This window comes from Carettochelys insculpta, chromosome 1 (genome assembly GCF_033958435.1).
Source record: "Carettochelys insculpta isolate YL-2023 chromosome 1, ASM3395843v1, whole genome shotgun sequence".
NCBI classification, from domain to species: Eukaryota; Metazoa; Chordata; order Testudines; family Carettochelyidae; genus Carettochelys; species Carettochelys insculpta.
This window is the reverse complement of record NC_134137.1, coordinates 379827838-379842099: the sequence shown is the minus strand read 5'-3', so window position 1 is coordinate 379842099 and position 14262 is coordinate 379827838. Positions and strand designations below refer to the sequence as shown.

Sequence of the window (14262 nt, the reverse complement as noted above, 5' to 3'; positions counted from 1 at the left end):
ATTGAGTGAACACAGCTGTTAGGAAGTCATCACAACTGTTCATTGCCATTACTGAGAGAATGAAATGTCTTCTGGTCTCATCCCTATGAATTTCTTGTTGGGTGACAGCCTGTATTAGGATGTGTTATGACCTGGCAAGAATTCCAGCCTCAGCAATGATGGCATACTCCATGATGATAAGTGTCATCTGCAGTGTACCTGATGCAGGTCCCCATTCAGGACATATGCAGGGTAGCAGTGTGGCCTTGGATTCATACCGTTATGTCGTACTATGCTATAGCACTGAATGCTAGAGATGATGCCGCATTTGGTAGAGCAAGACTCCAGTCTTCAGCTTAGTGAACTCTTCCTCTGGGAGACTGCCTGGGAGTCACCTACTTGGAATTGACATAAGCAATAACCCGAAGTCGAGAAAATGATTACCCACTTTTTTTTTTTTTAAACTGTTGTTCTTCCATATAGGTTGCTCATGTCCCTCCCAAGAATCATCCTCTACTGGACTATCCAGCAAGAAGGAACTGAAGAGATTGCAGCAGGTCAAGCGGGATCTGTGTATACAGCCATACCTACTTGGAATGGACATGAGCAGGGATAGGCAACTAAAATAGCAAGAAGAGCCGGTTTTTTAAAGAATCAGTAAAAAACTCAATAATTCAAGAGCTGCAATGCATGAGAATACAAGATGGTCCATAATAAATAAAATAATGTCAAACAATACTTTTTGTACCCCCCCCCTTTTAAGAATAGCACACACACAATGATTTCTAATGTGATACATGTTTACTTCAGGATGCTCACTGTTCATCTATAATAATCAGCTTTTTATTTTTTTTAAACTTTGCAATTATAGTGTCAGGAGCCACAAAGAAGTCCTTAAAGAGCTGCATGTGCTTCCACAGCCAGATGTTGCAGACTCCTGGACATGAGCAACACATCTTGAAGAACAATAGCTACAAAAGATTTTTTTTCCTCTTGTAACAATTACTACTTTGATTGAAGATTTTTTTGAGGGTGCCTGTGCTCATTCTGAATTCTTTTTGGAAGAAAACAAAACAGCAGTAATGTAGCACTTTAAAAACTAATGCAATGATTTATTAGGGGTGAGCTTTCGTGGTACAGACCCACTTCTTCAGGCACTGGTTTTGGAAGGAAAAGAGAATGGACTTCAGCCAGGGTTGTTTCTGTCGTGGCTGTTTGATGATGATTCCATGAAGTGCAGGTCTTTCTTGTAGACAATTCTCTGAATTTTCATTATCTAACAAGGAAGGCTATATGCAAGTGCTAGTTTACTTGTACTACCAGACTTATCTGCACTTTGCAACACTGTGGCCCTGTTTTCAATTCAAGAAGTTTGCTTTCTGCCATTCTTGGTTTTACCATCAGTTTGGTTTTCCCATCCATAACAGGATGCTTATAGACCACATTTATGAAATAGTCTTTGTATTAGGCTTTCCAACTGCTTGTCTGCCTCACTTCTTTAAATGTTTTTCAGAGGAATTTCTTAGTGCCATCTCAGTATGGGGCCAACCTATGGGCATTCTGGGAGACATTTGTGGTTCTAAACCAATTGCCCAGAGAGATGTTTCACAATGTTTATTTCTTCTGGCAACTCCTCAAGTACTTGCAATTTAGATGCTCCAATTATGACAGTTGCTGGATTTGGAAACTATACATCCTGATTGTCAGTGCAATTTTCAGAATCGAGAGCCAGATTAGCGGCTGCACACCTGAATGAGCTTATACAGACACTGTATGATTCTAGGCAGGTAGTTCTCCCAGGAAGCTAGTCACAACTTTGTCCTAGAGTTGCAAATAATTAGGAAGGTGTTTTTCTCTCTGAGACTTCTGCTGGGCTTGGTTGCCATTCATATGGGAAACAACAGTAAGACATGTATTGCAGGCACTTCCTGACTGGATCAAGAAAGAAGTTAATTTTGAACAATATAAGGGAGTTCTCTGGATCCTCGATCAAGTTTTGTTGATAGCAGAGGTGTTTAATGACGTATTTGTTTCGGTCTTCACTGAGAAGTCTGATGAAGGAATGCCTAACCTAGTGAATGCTAGTGGGAAAGGGGTAGAGTTAGAAGTTGAAATAAGAAAAGAACAAGTTAAAATCACTTCGAAAAATTAGATGTCTGCAAGTCACCAGGGCCTGATGAAATGCATCCGAGAACACTCAAGGAGCTGATAGAGGAGGTATCTGAGTCTTTATCTATCATCTGTGGAAAATCATGGGAGACAGGAGAGATTCTAGAAGACTGGAAAAGGGCAAATATAGTGCCCATCCATAAAAAGGGGAATAAGAATAACCCAGGAGACTACAGGCCAGTCATCTTAACTTCTGTGCCAGGAAAGATGATGGAGCAGGTAATTAAAGAAATCATTCGCAAGCACTTGGAAGATGGTAAGGTGATAGGCAACAGCCAGCATGGATTTGTAAAGAACAAATCATGTCAAACTAATCTGATAGCTTTCTTTGATAGGATAACGAACCTTGTGGATGGGAAGAAGCGGTAGATGTGGTATACCTAGACTTTAGTAAAGCATTTGATATGGTCTCTCATGATATTCTTATCAAAAAACTAGGCAAATACAATTTAGATAAGGCTACTATAAGGTGGGTGTATAACTGGCAGGGTAACTGTACGCAGAGAGTAGTTCTTAATGGATCTCAATCCTGCTGGAAAAGTATGACACGTGGGGTTCCTCAGGGGTCTGTGTTAGGACCGGTTCTGTTCCATATCTTCATCAACTATTTAGATATTGGCATAGAAAGTACGCTTATTATGTTTGCAGATGTTACCAAGCTAGGAGGGGTTGCAACTGCTTTGGAGGATAGGGTCATAATTCAAATGATCTGGATAAATTGGAGAAATGGTCCGAGGTAAACAGGGTGAAGTTTAATAAGGACAAATGCAAAGTGCTTCACTTAGGAAGGAACAATCAGTTTCACACATACAGAATGGGGAGAGACTGTCTGGGAATGACTACGGTAGAAAGGGATCTGGGGTTATAGTGGACCCCAAGCTAAATATGAGTCAACAGTGTGGTGCTGTTGCAAAAAAAGCAAACATGATTCTGGGATGCATTAACAGGTGTGTTGTGAACAAGACCCAAGAAGTCATTCTTCTGCTCTACTCTGTGCTGATTAGACCTCAGCTGGAGTATTGTGTCCAGTTCTGGGCACTGCAGTTCAAGAAAGATGTGGAGAAGTTAGAGAGGGTCCAGAAAAGAGCGAGAAGAATGATTAAAGCTCTAGAGAATGTGACCTATGAAGAAAGGCTGAAAGAATTGGTCTTGTTTAGTTTGGAAAATAGAAGATTGAGGGGAGCCACGATTGCGGTTTTCAGGAATCTAAAAGGGCGTCATAAGGAGGAGGGAGAAAACTTGTTGTTTTTGGTCTCTGAGGATAGAACAAGAGGCAACGGGCTTAAACTGCAGCAAGGGAGGTTTAGGTTGGACATTAGGAAAAAGTCCCTAACTGTCAGGGTGGTCAAACAGTGGATGAAATTGCCAAGGAAGGTTGTGGAATCTCCATCGCTGGAGATATTTAATAGTCTGAAGAAGTGGGTCTGTCCCACGAAAGCTCACCTAATAAACCATTTTGCTAGTCTTTAAAGTGCTACTTCACTGCTTTTTGTTTTGATGGAGATATTTAAGAGCGGGTTAGATAGATGTCTGTCAGGGATGGTGTAGACAGTACTTGGTCCTCCCATGAGGGCAGGGGGCTGGACTCGATGGCCTCTCAAGGTCCCTTCCAGTCCTAGTATTCTATGATTCTGTGATTATGATTTATAACTTACATGACTTGTTTCCAGTAATACACACTGGGTGCTTTTAAAAAGCTTCATTTAGGACTGTCTTTGCTCTGGGAATCTCTCACAATTTAGGACATCTCATCGTTAAAGTCACTTACATTTGAGGAAAAGAGAAACTTGCAGGTCCATTGACTAAGCATGTGCCTCTTTGGCACATTAGAAAGGGAACTAAATAATTTAGTGGTCAGGTGGTTAACAGAAATGTGGTGGTGCAGAGACCCAGTCTCTCAGACTCTTGCATTGGTCAGGACAGCACTCTTGGATTTCCTAAACTTGGAAGACTTCAATTCCAGGATCCTTTTTAAACTCGCTAGATTCAAAGCACTTTGAAACTCTTGTGTTGGAACCTGAGGGGTTTTACCTTTTAGTGTGATGAATATTCAGGAGAGCTTGTAGACTTCCTCAGTAAATTTAGAAACTGTCCACAAATCTGGACTTTTCAAGAGATTGTGAATCTTTGATCTTCATGGTGCTCTTTAAAAAACAAGAATCTTTTGTGGTCTCACAACCAGGAATGTAGTGAAGTTCCTAAACTGAGGTCTTAATTGAGTCTGATTCCCAGTTTTCTGAAGGTCCATGACTCGTATTCCTTCAATTTCTAACCTGTTTTGGCAGCAACTTCGTATTTTGTAATTCCTGAAACCGGTGTCTCTGTAGAGATGCCACCTGGAGACTAGTATGATATGAGCTTTCATGTAATCTGTAAGCCTTCATATTGGAGGTTAGTCTTCCCTGTAGTTTCCATTAAAATACTGTTGTTTTTTTTTCCCAGAAGGGTTAGTAAGAGCAGGTGCCTTATCTATGTGAAATACAGTTTTTCCCAGGTTCAATGATTTTTAGCCATGCCTCAAAATTTTATCCTGCAGAATTATGGTTTTAACTTAATCCTGTCTGTTTGCCTTTCTTTAATCGGTTGTGAATTTTTACTGGGATCAAGATATTAAAATTCTGTTCATGTGTAATGAATCCTTGCAGGAAATAAGATTCATGTTCAGGAGTAGATGGGTGACTTATGAATGCTTTGTGCACTTTCCTGTTCTCTATTTCCAGACGGATACATTTGGGGCTCCGTGATGCCTACCAAAAATAATAAAAGATCCTGTCTTTTTCTGTGAGAGTTACTCTTTCCAAGACATGGCTATTTCCTGGACAGAACAGTACAGTGCTTCATTCATAAAGTTTTGCAGTGTGTGTGTCTGGTCTTCAGTGCACTTCTTTATCAGTTTAAAATAGATATGTTTTCTTTGGCTGATAGCCTTACCAAAAGGATCTGTAATCTTTCCCTTTCCATTGTGTAGCTAGAAAGAGGGTTTCTGAGGAACCTCTCTGTTCCAGGTAGATGAAAAGGAATAAACCAGTTATGGAGCAGCAGGTCCTTGTTCCAGAGCAGGAACAATATACTGATAGGTAAATTTCACCTATTTAACTTCTTTGGTAGTCCAAAATGAGGAAAAAAACAACCAAAAAAAAAAACAAAAACCCAAGCAGCCTTGTAGCATCTTAAAGACTAACAATGTTATTTTTAGGTAATTATTAAGATTGTTGCCTAACAAATAAAATTGTTAGTCTTTAAGGTACTACAGGACTGCTTGGTGTGCGTGTGTGTGTGAGAGAGAAGCTACTGACTAATATAGTTACTCCCCTGAGACTTTTTTGGTTGTGACCCTCACAATGGCTGTTGTGCTGAAAAAATATTTACAGTGGAAGAGCTTAGTCCTGCAACAGAGAGAGCAGTTTAATCACAGCAAAGCATTTAAGCACTGTCTTAATTTGAGCACTCCCATTGACATCAGTGGAATGATTTTGCTTACAATTAAGCACATTCTTAAGCACATTGCTTTGAGGTCAGAGTGCCTAGTACCTTGCAGGATTGAACCTTAAGGCAGACAAGTATAGTCTGGATGGTATTGATTAATTTTCAGTCCCAGATGTGTATTTTCCTTGAAGAATTTAATTGATTTTTGTTTCCTTTTCAGAGGTAGGGTAAGGCACCGTGAGAAGACCCAGCTATGCTGCTTATTGTAGTCTCATAACATGGGGAGAAGTAGCTGAGGATTGACTTGCAGAGACTGAGTACTATCCCTTACCTTTTTTCATTACAGCTGGGTGCTTTCCATCATCATGTTCTGGAAGTTTGATTTGAACACAACATCGCATGTGGACAAGCTGCTGGATAAGGAAGATGTGACACTGCGCGAGTTAATGGATGAAGATGACATCCTACAGGAGTGCAAGGCGCAGAATCGCAAACTGCTGGACTTCATCTGCCAGCAGCACTGTATGGAGGAGCTGGTTAGCCTCATCACACATGAGCCCCCCATTGACATGGACGAGAAGGTCCGCTTCAAGTATGTACACAGATTTTCTCCTTTATGGGAAGAAAAATGATCTGGCAAATTGGTTGCAGAACTTTTTCACTGGTACAAGGCTGATGAAGCTCTAAACACAGTGCTAAAGTAATATGCAAGATAGTGAAGTGGATTTTTGTGTGAATATATTCCAGCACTTAAATGTCATGAAACATAACACACAAATTATTTCGTTAGTCTTTAAAGTGCTACATGACTTTTTTTTTGTTTTGTAAAGGGATCTGTAGTATTTTAAGGGTTATTTATACCGTGCCATTGCATTTACATGTTGTTTTACAGACAAAGCAAGTTACTGCATTGTTGTGGCTACTGTTGTAATATTTCCCTTTTAAAATCTGTGACAGAAGGGACCAGGAATGCATTATTAGAGTGTCATTATTTTACAAGTGAAGATTTATATCAAATAGTTTTTAGTATCCAAGTTTACACAGGCAGCATTATTAGGACTTTCTCCGTTTTTCTTTTACATTCCAGAGTAATATGCGTTGGTAAGGCTAAGCTTCAGTGTCCTCATTGGAGCCTTTCACCCATTTTTTCCCACTAGGTTTTTCCCCCCTCCCCCTCTTCCTTCACTCCTGAAAACGGTCTTCTGATTAAGGAGGACTGGACAGGATTTGCTTTAGGAGTCCATTAATGCTGCTGCTTAGTGTGATTGGGTTTCGGGGTCCCCATGCACTGCACCCTGTCCGCAGGCAGGAGTGACTTTCACTCAGCTGGTAGAACAGGAAGTTTATTAGGCGACAGCGGCACAGTTTCTCACAGAGGAGTCAGTGCAGCAGTCAGAGACAGTCATTCTGGGGAGAGGAGCCCGAGGGGTGCCCCTCTGGGGTGTAGCTTCTCCCCTCGCCAGGCTGGCTGCCTTTCAGCTCCCTCTCCCCCCAGCTTCTAACTGTCGCCTCCGATTCAAACCCCGCTCAGCTCCTCCCTCCTCTTTGTTCAGGGCAGATGTGTTACCTGCCAGCCTAGGTTATAGCCCCAGGGTCATCCTTAGCCACTGGGAGCTGCTCTGCTTGTCTCACACACATCCAGCCTGAGTCTCACACATGCACTCCCCCCTGCTCCATCACACTTAGTTAGATGGAATGACATGGAGAAATGTAAGGCAGGTCAGGATCTCAGCATGTTCTCAGAGTTTCATGTGTCAGTGCAGAGCACGGTTAATGGTTCCATTTAACCAGATCTAGTTCTTTAAGTTCTTGTTTTCCTTTTTTTAATGGTTGTCATCAGGGTCCCTGCCCAAGCACCCTCAACAGGCAGTTGACATCTTTAATCCTTTTTTGGTGAGAAGTGGAAGAGAAAACCTCTCTGCACATTGTTTACAAAGGGATAGGTAGTCACAGAGAGATAGCCGTCTTAGTCTCTATCTTCACAAAACAAAAAAGCAGGCCTGGAGCACTTTAAAGACTAACAAAATAATGTCTTAGGTGGTGATCTTTCACGGGACAGACCCACTTCTTCAAATTGGGAAATCCTGTTTTAACATAAACTGGCATGACAAAAATATAACAGAGAGAAAAAAATTAAATGAAAACTGAGAAATCAGCAGCCCAACATCACTAATATGTATACTGTCATGTGCCAACAGTGCCCCTCTGCTGTGTGTCTTGGACAAACCGGACAGTCACTTCGCCAAAGAATGAATGGACACAAATCAGACATTTGGAATCTGAATACACACAAATCTCAGCAGAGAGGTAGCTGTGTTAGTCTGTACTCGAACAGAACAAAACAGCTGAAATGTAGTACTTTAAAGACTAACAAAATGATTTATGTGGTGGTGAGCTTTTGTAGGACAGACCCATAAATCTGTCAATGAACATTTCAATGGAGCAGGCCATAGTAGTAAAGACCTGAAAATCTGCGTCCTAAAACAAAGAGGCTTTAACACCAGATTACAAAGGGAGACATCTGAACTGGAGTTTATTCGCACGTTTGACACTTTGTGACTTGGTCTTAATAGAGGTAGAAATTGCCATATGCATTACAAAGAAGGCTTCCCCATGGCCGTGTCTACATTAGCCAAAAACTTCGGAATGTCTATGCAAATGGCCATTTCGAAGTTTACTAATGAAGCGCTGAAGTACATATTCAGCGCTTCATTAGCATGCGGGCGGCCGCGGCACTTCGAAATTGACGCGGCTCGCCACCGCATGGCTTGTCCAGACGAGGCTCCTTTTCGAAAGGACCCCACCTGCTTCGAAGTCCCCAGGAATAAGGGACTTATTCCCCTTATTCCTGGGGACTTCGAAATTGATGCGGCTCGCCGCCGCATGGCTCATCCAGACGGGGCTCCTTTTTGAAAGGACCCCACCTGCTTCGAAGTGCCGCGGCTGCCCGCATGCTATTGAAGCGCTGAATATGTATTTCAGCGCTTCATTAATAAACTTCGAAATGGCCATTTGCGTAGCCATTCCGAAGTTTTTGGCTAGTGTAGACATAGCCCATCTTTGATATTCGTAGTTATCTCAGGCAAGTCACTTAACTTAATAGACACTTGCAGTAAGTAATTTTCTTCCCCACCCTTACACCTTCCTTCTGTCCTTATGTAACTGATTTGTCAGTTTTCATTGCATTCTTTTTCTATCTCTCTGTTTATATTTTAATTGTGTCACTTTACTTTCATCAGAATTTCCAGATCTGAAGAAGTGGGTCTGTCCCCTGAAAGCTTATCACCCAATACATTATTTTGTTAAAGGGCAACATGACTGCTTTTTTGTTTTGTAAAGGGATCTGTAGTATTTTAAGGGTTATTTATACCATGCTATTAAATGTACATGTTGTTTTACAGACAAAACAATGATAGGTTACTATCCCAAGGAGTTTCTAGTCCAACCTAGGTGTAACAGCCTGGGATAACTGAACTAAGGATGAAAAGAGTGAAAGTTACAAGTAACAAAGATGATGAAATACACATGTCCAATCATCTTAAAGCAGGGATCGGTAACCAAAAGAGCAAACAGCCGTTTTTTTTTCAATTTGGTAAAAAACTCAATAATTCAAGAGCTGCAATGCATGTGAATACAAGACCGTCCTTAATAAATAATCTCAAACTAAACTTTTTGTAATCCCTAGTTTAAGAACAGCCCACAAATATATCCCAGAATGTGCTGCACAGATTAAAGGGGGATGTAGGAAGTCCTAGACCACCCGGCCCTTGGCCTAGGGCGGTTGGCAACCAAAGAGGGGTTGCAACACTGGCCCGCACTCAGTTGGGGCGGTCAGCCGTTCCCAGTGCAATACAATACAGGCCCAGCCCCTCAGTCCAGGGCGGGGCAGCAGTTCACAATGGCAATACAAGCTTAGCCCAGCCCTCAGTCCAGGGCGGGGCAGCAGTTCAAAGTAGCAGTACAAGCCCAGCCCTCAGTTTGGGGCGGGGCACCAGCACAAGGGCCTAAGCACAGGCCCAGCCCTCAGTTTGGGGCGGGGCACCAGCACAAGGGCCTAAGCACAGGCCCAGCACGGGCCAGCCCTGTCAAGGAGGGGGTAGGGGGTCGCAGGCCCTCCCACTCCACTGCGACCCGGCCCGGGGTCCTGGGGGTCACTCACATGCGACCACGGCAGTGGGCATCCAGGCCGCAACACACTGCCATGGGTTCAGGAGCATCATTCCCCGGGCCACTTCCTACCTCTACCTCCGCTGGCGGAAGGTCCCAGTCCATCTGGTCAGGGGGTCCCTCTAGGTCGGTCTCCTCCAGGTCATCCACCTTCGGGGGCTCCAGCCAGTCGCCCATCTCAATGTCATTGGGGTAGTCGGGCGGTGGTAGCATGGGGGACCCGCGGCGATCCTGGACCTGAGGGCTGCAGTGGTCCGCTGGGGCTTCTTCCCAGGCGGGGGGTCTCCGCCGACATGAGGGCCATGGCAGGTCTGGGAAGTCCGGGTAGTCCCCCTTGGGCATCTGGATTTGGGGTTGTTGGGAGCCGCTGGGGGCTTGCTCCTCCGGCCTGGCGGGGCGGCGGCAGGCCCTCTGCCCTGGGTGCCAGGGAGCTCGGGCAGGCGCGTCCTCCCTGCCCGGAGGCCCAGCCTTTAATGAGCCCTGAGCCCTGCCCTGGGCTCCTCTAGCCCTGGGCTCCGCCCTCTGAGGGGCGGGCCTCTGGTATCCTAGCTCCGGGCCCGCCCACCAGGGCCTTTTCACAGCCTCATCTGCCTCTGAGTCTGCGGGAGGCCATACTGACTCACTACAGGGGAGTTAGTCAAAGTTTCAAGATCACATATCCTTTGCTATTTAGGTATGAGTTGTTCATTGTTGGGCTTTTAGATGTTCACTGAAATATTAGAAATAATGCCGTTTGTTTTACTCTGCAACTGGAGTGTCAGGAGCCACAAAGAAATCCTCAAGGAGCTGCATGTGGCTCTGGAGCCAGAGGTTGCAGACCCCTGTCTTAAACTATTTGCATGGAGTCTTGTGTGTTTTAGGTTGTGTATCCAGGTTGTACCTCCCTGGACTGGGATACTCTGGTTTGGCAACATCTGTGGTCCAGTGGGACCATGGATGCTGCTGTGCCAGAAAGCCCTGGTGGCCAGGACTCGGAGAGCAGGAGGACTGGCAGCTCAGGGACTGGCATACAGCTCAGCCCTGTTTCCCTGCCCTGATGTGGCAGCCCCTGGCACCAGCCCTTGTTCGGGATTGGTCTGGCCTTAGATCAGGGAGGTCCAACATGTATTTGGTTTCCACCTGCTGAACTGTTCCCATACTTTCCAAAATCACATGTTTCAGCCTGGGTGAACTGTATGCATAATTCATTCTTTCTGTTAGCGCTTAGATTCGCTGATAACTTTGCACTAAGTGGTAATCTTCCTTTCTTCTTTCTCTCTGGTTGATTTATTCCTGAAACTAAATTTAGTATAATGGTTTGCCTACATACCAAAGTTGCATTACTTTTAACTGTACTGGTATAAAGGTTTGAACCCATCTCCACCAAAGTATGGATACAGTTATACCAGTATTAAGCACTTTATACCTGTACAGTCTTGGAGGGATAGCCATGTTACTCTGTATCTGCAAAAACAAGGAGGAGTTGTGTGGCAACTAAATACTAACAAGTCTATTTGGGCATAAGCATTCATGAATAAAAGGCACTTTGTTGGATGCAGCAGGTTTTACCCACAAAAGCTTATGCCCAAATAAATCTGTTAGTTTTTAAGATGTCACAGGACTCCTCGTTGTTTATATCTGTATATTGATTCCCATATCATTGTGTTCACGTTAGAGGCTGATCTGGTATAACTGTTTTGATAAATCATCACTCTCCCTCTGGGTAAAGTCATCCGAGAAGCAAATGCTACCTGGAGTTTTCACGCAGCCTCACCTGAAAATGGAATGTGCAACAATTTGTAGGTTATTTTGAGTACTTGCAAGAGGATATTTCACTTAATGTGTCCAGCGCACTACAGTTGGAAATCTTTGCCTCTCAGTACCCATGGGGCAGCAGTCTTGTGCACTCTCTCGGTAGTATCTCCTCTGACTGTTCAAAGGCAGTACCATCCTCATTCTTCCAATATATGAGATTTCACTTAGTTACTCCAGCAATTTCCCCCTCTCTGAATCACATCAGCTCATTTACTGCCCTCCATCTTTAGGAGGTTTACTTCCGTGGGGTGATTTTCCTAAGTTATGGGAGACATGAAATTTCTAGAGACAGGTGAACATTATCCATACACTGTGTTGCTTTTTTTTGGCCTGTCCTCTGCTCTGTAGATATTTACCAAATACACAACTGTAGTAGCAGAATATCTCAGAAAAAGAGACATTCATATTCTTCCATCCCTGCATGATTGGTTAGTGAGAGACAAGTCCAATGAACAAGTCGTCTGTCTTCTGCAGTTTCCATTATGTCTCTTTGATTGTCTATAGTTGATTTTGAACAAAGGAAAGTTAATGCCAACTCAAAAGATCGAGTTTATTAGTGCCATCCTAGGCTCTGAGTTCAAGAGCATTTCTGCCCAGTGATTGATGTCAAGCTATTTGTTTCCTGCGTCTGGCAATCCAATCTCAACCTTCAACTATGGTGCATGTATTCCTGAGGTTATTAGGTCGTAGTCCAGCAGAAAAATTGGCTCCATCATAGGAAGTAGGTCAAACTACATCTCTGTAGAGGTTACAGGCACATTCAGCAAAGGCCCAAGCAACATCAGTAGCATTCTTCAGTGATGTTCTGATTATGGATATTTGCAAGGCTGCTACCAGGTCCTCTGCACATTTACCAAACACTGTGCTCTTACTACTGCGTCCAATCTAGATGCTGTAGTAAACTTTGGAAAGGCTTTTCTGCAGTTGTTCTTTAAGTAAGCCCTGAGTCCCACCTCCTGCTGTTATGCTTGTGAACCATTGCTGAGTGAAATACATGTCTGCAGCCACTTGAAGAAGAAGTAGAAGAAAAGATTGTTCTACACCTTTACTGCTATAGAGCTCCAATTCTTGTCATGTGGTATAAAGGAACTGTGGAGGTCAGGGCCTGATGTTGCCCTTAAATATCAAATGCTACCCTATGGCTACTGCTGGGCAGATTTCTCTGGCTTTGGTGTGCTGGGTGCATGCAGCCCTGAACAGAATATGTTCCTGCACCCGCATCTCAAAGATCAGCAGTTTCTGTACAGGTAAGTAGCTGTCTTTTGTCTTCTAAATTGGAGAGACACAGGTCAATGACTGGGAATGGCTTTCCTTTTCCTTTTATTCTCCCAGTAACAGTACTATGTGAGTGGATCAACTGAGTGTGAAATTGTAGCTGCTGCTCTGCACCAGCCATACAGAAGAAAAAGAAACCACTGATTTAGTTTCTGGAGAATCATAGCCTGTAGAGATCCAGTGGGCAGTAACAATTTTGATCTTTATCAGTTATGCATGTTGGAGCTTCAGTTGAATAATTGATCCTCTTTTGATGCTACAACATTCTACAAAGTGCCCAGTAGAATTTGCGTGAGACGTTAAAAAGCACAGGCTGCGTTTACACTACAAAAATAACTTTGAAGTTGCTTACTTCGAAGTACAGCGTCTACACACACCCTACTTCAAAGTTAAACTTCGAAATAGTGCACTACTTCATTCCCGGGAATGGAGTAAGGACTAGAAGTTGGGCTCCCTACTTCAAAGTTAACTTTGAAGTAAAAGAAAAATGTGTGTAGACTCTCTTCTGGCTTCTTCGATGTAGTGCCTAACTTGGAAGTTAGTTCCTAGTGTAGATGCACCTATATAGAAGGATAATCTTGGAGCCCTTATCTCTGCTTGTAAAGGATGCTGATCTGCATTTTTGATTAAATATTTTCAATAGGAGCTGTAATGTAAGTTTAATATTTATTAGGCTATGTCTAAACAAGAAGACTGTCGACAGAAGTCGCTGTCAGACGAGATTTCCCAACAAAACTTCTGTCAACAGAGTGCAGCTGCACACAAAAGCCAATCAGAAGAGCAAATGCCTTATGTTGGCAGAGCGACCGGACTGCCCGGCTACTCTTTCAACAAAACAGGCACTGGGAACCACAGCAAGCAGGGCTGCCCATTGTTCTGGTTGCTCTGTCTGTCAAGAGAAGCCGCACCCCCCGCCCCTCCCAGCCCAGCATCCACTTAGGTCTTTTGTTGATAAAATCTGTCAACAGCAGCATCATGCCTCTTGGCTGAGAGGCAGAATGCTGGCGGCAAAAGTGCTGAGTTTTGTCGACAAACAGTTGACAAAACGCATTTTGTGTGTGGACGTTCCATCATTTTTATTGACAAAACCTGATAGTGTAACCACAGCCTTAGAGTTTTCTTGAAACAGAAGTATACACACAAATTTGCAACAGAGTGCACACAGTCAGCACTAGTAGTGACTGCACTTCCTTGCCTGCAGGCAGTATACTTTACTACAAACTAACACAACTCTTGGAAAGTAATGCTTAGAAGATAGTCAGTGGATATTCTGTAGAGCTAATCAATTGTTTTGTTTGTGTTTTTTCATAGTTAACATTTTAACAGAACAGTTTGAACAAACAATTTAGCTGTATTGACTTCATTGGATTTTTCCTATCCTCTGTCTTATTCCACAGGTGGAGCGAATATTTTTGTCAGTTTTAAAGAGAACTGTATTCATGGCCAGTGTAC

The 14262-nt window shown here is 43.3% G+C and overlaps 1 protein-coding gene across 2 annotated transcripts in view; it reads left to right on the top strand.

Annotated features, from left to right (window-relative positions):
* PPP6R2 (protein phosphatase 6 regulatory subunit 2) overlaps positions 1–14262 on the top strand; it is a 168259-nt gene that overhangs the window by 74945 nt on the left and 79052 nt on the right. For both annotated transcript variants that reach the window (XM_074976508.1, XM_074976499.1), the window contains exon 3: positions 5921–6166. In XM_074976508.1, the coding sequence (XP_074832609.1) occupies positions 5940–6166 (227 nt within the window). In that variant the 5' untranslated portion in view covers positions 5921–5939. The remainder of the gene's footprint in view (positions 1–5920; positions 6167–14262) is intronic.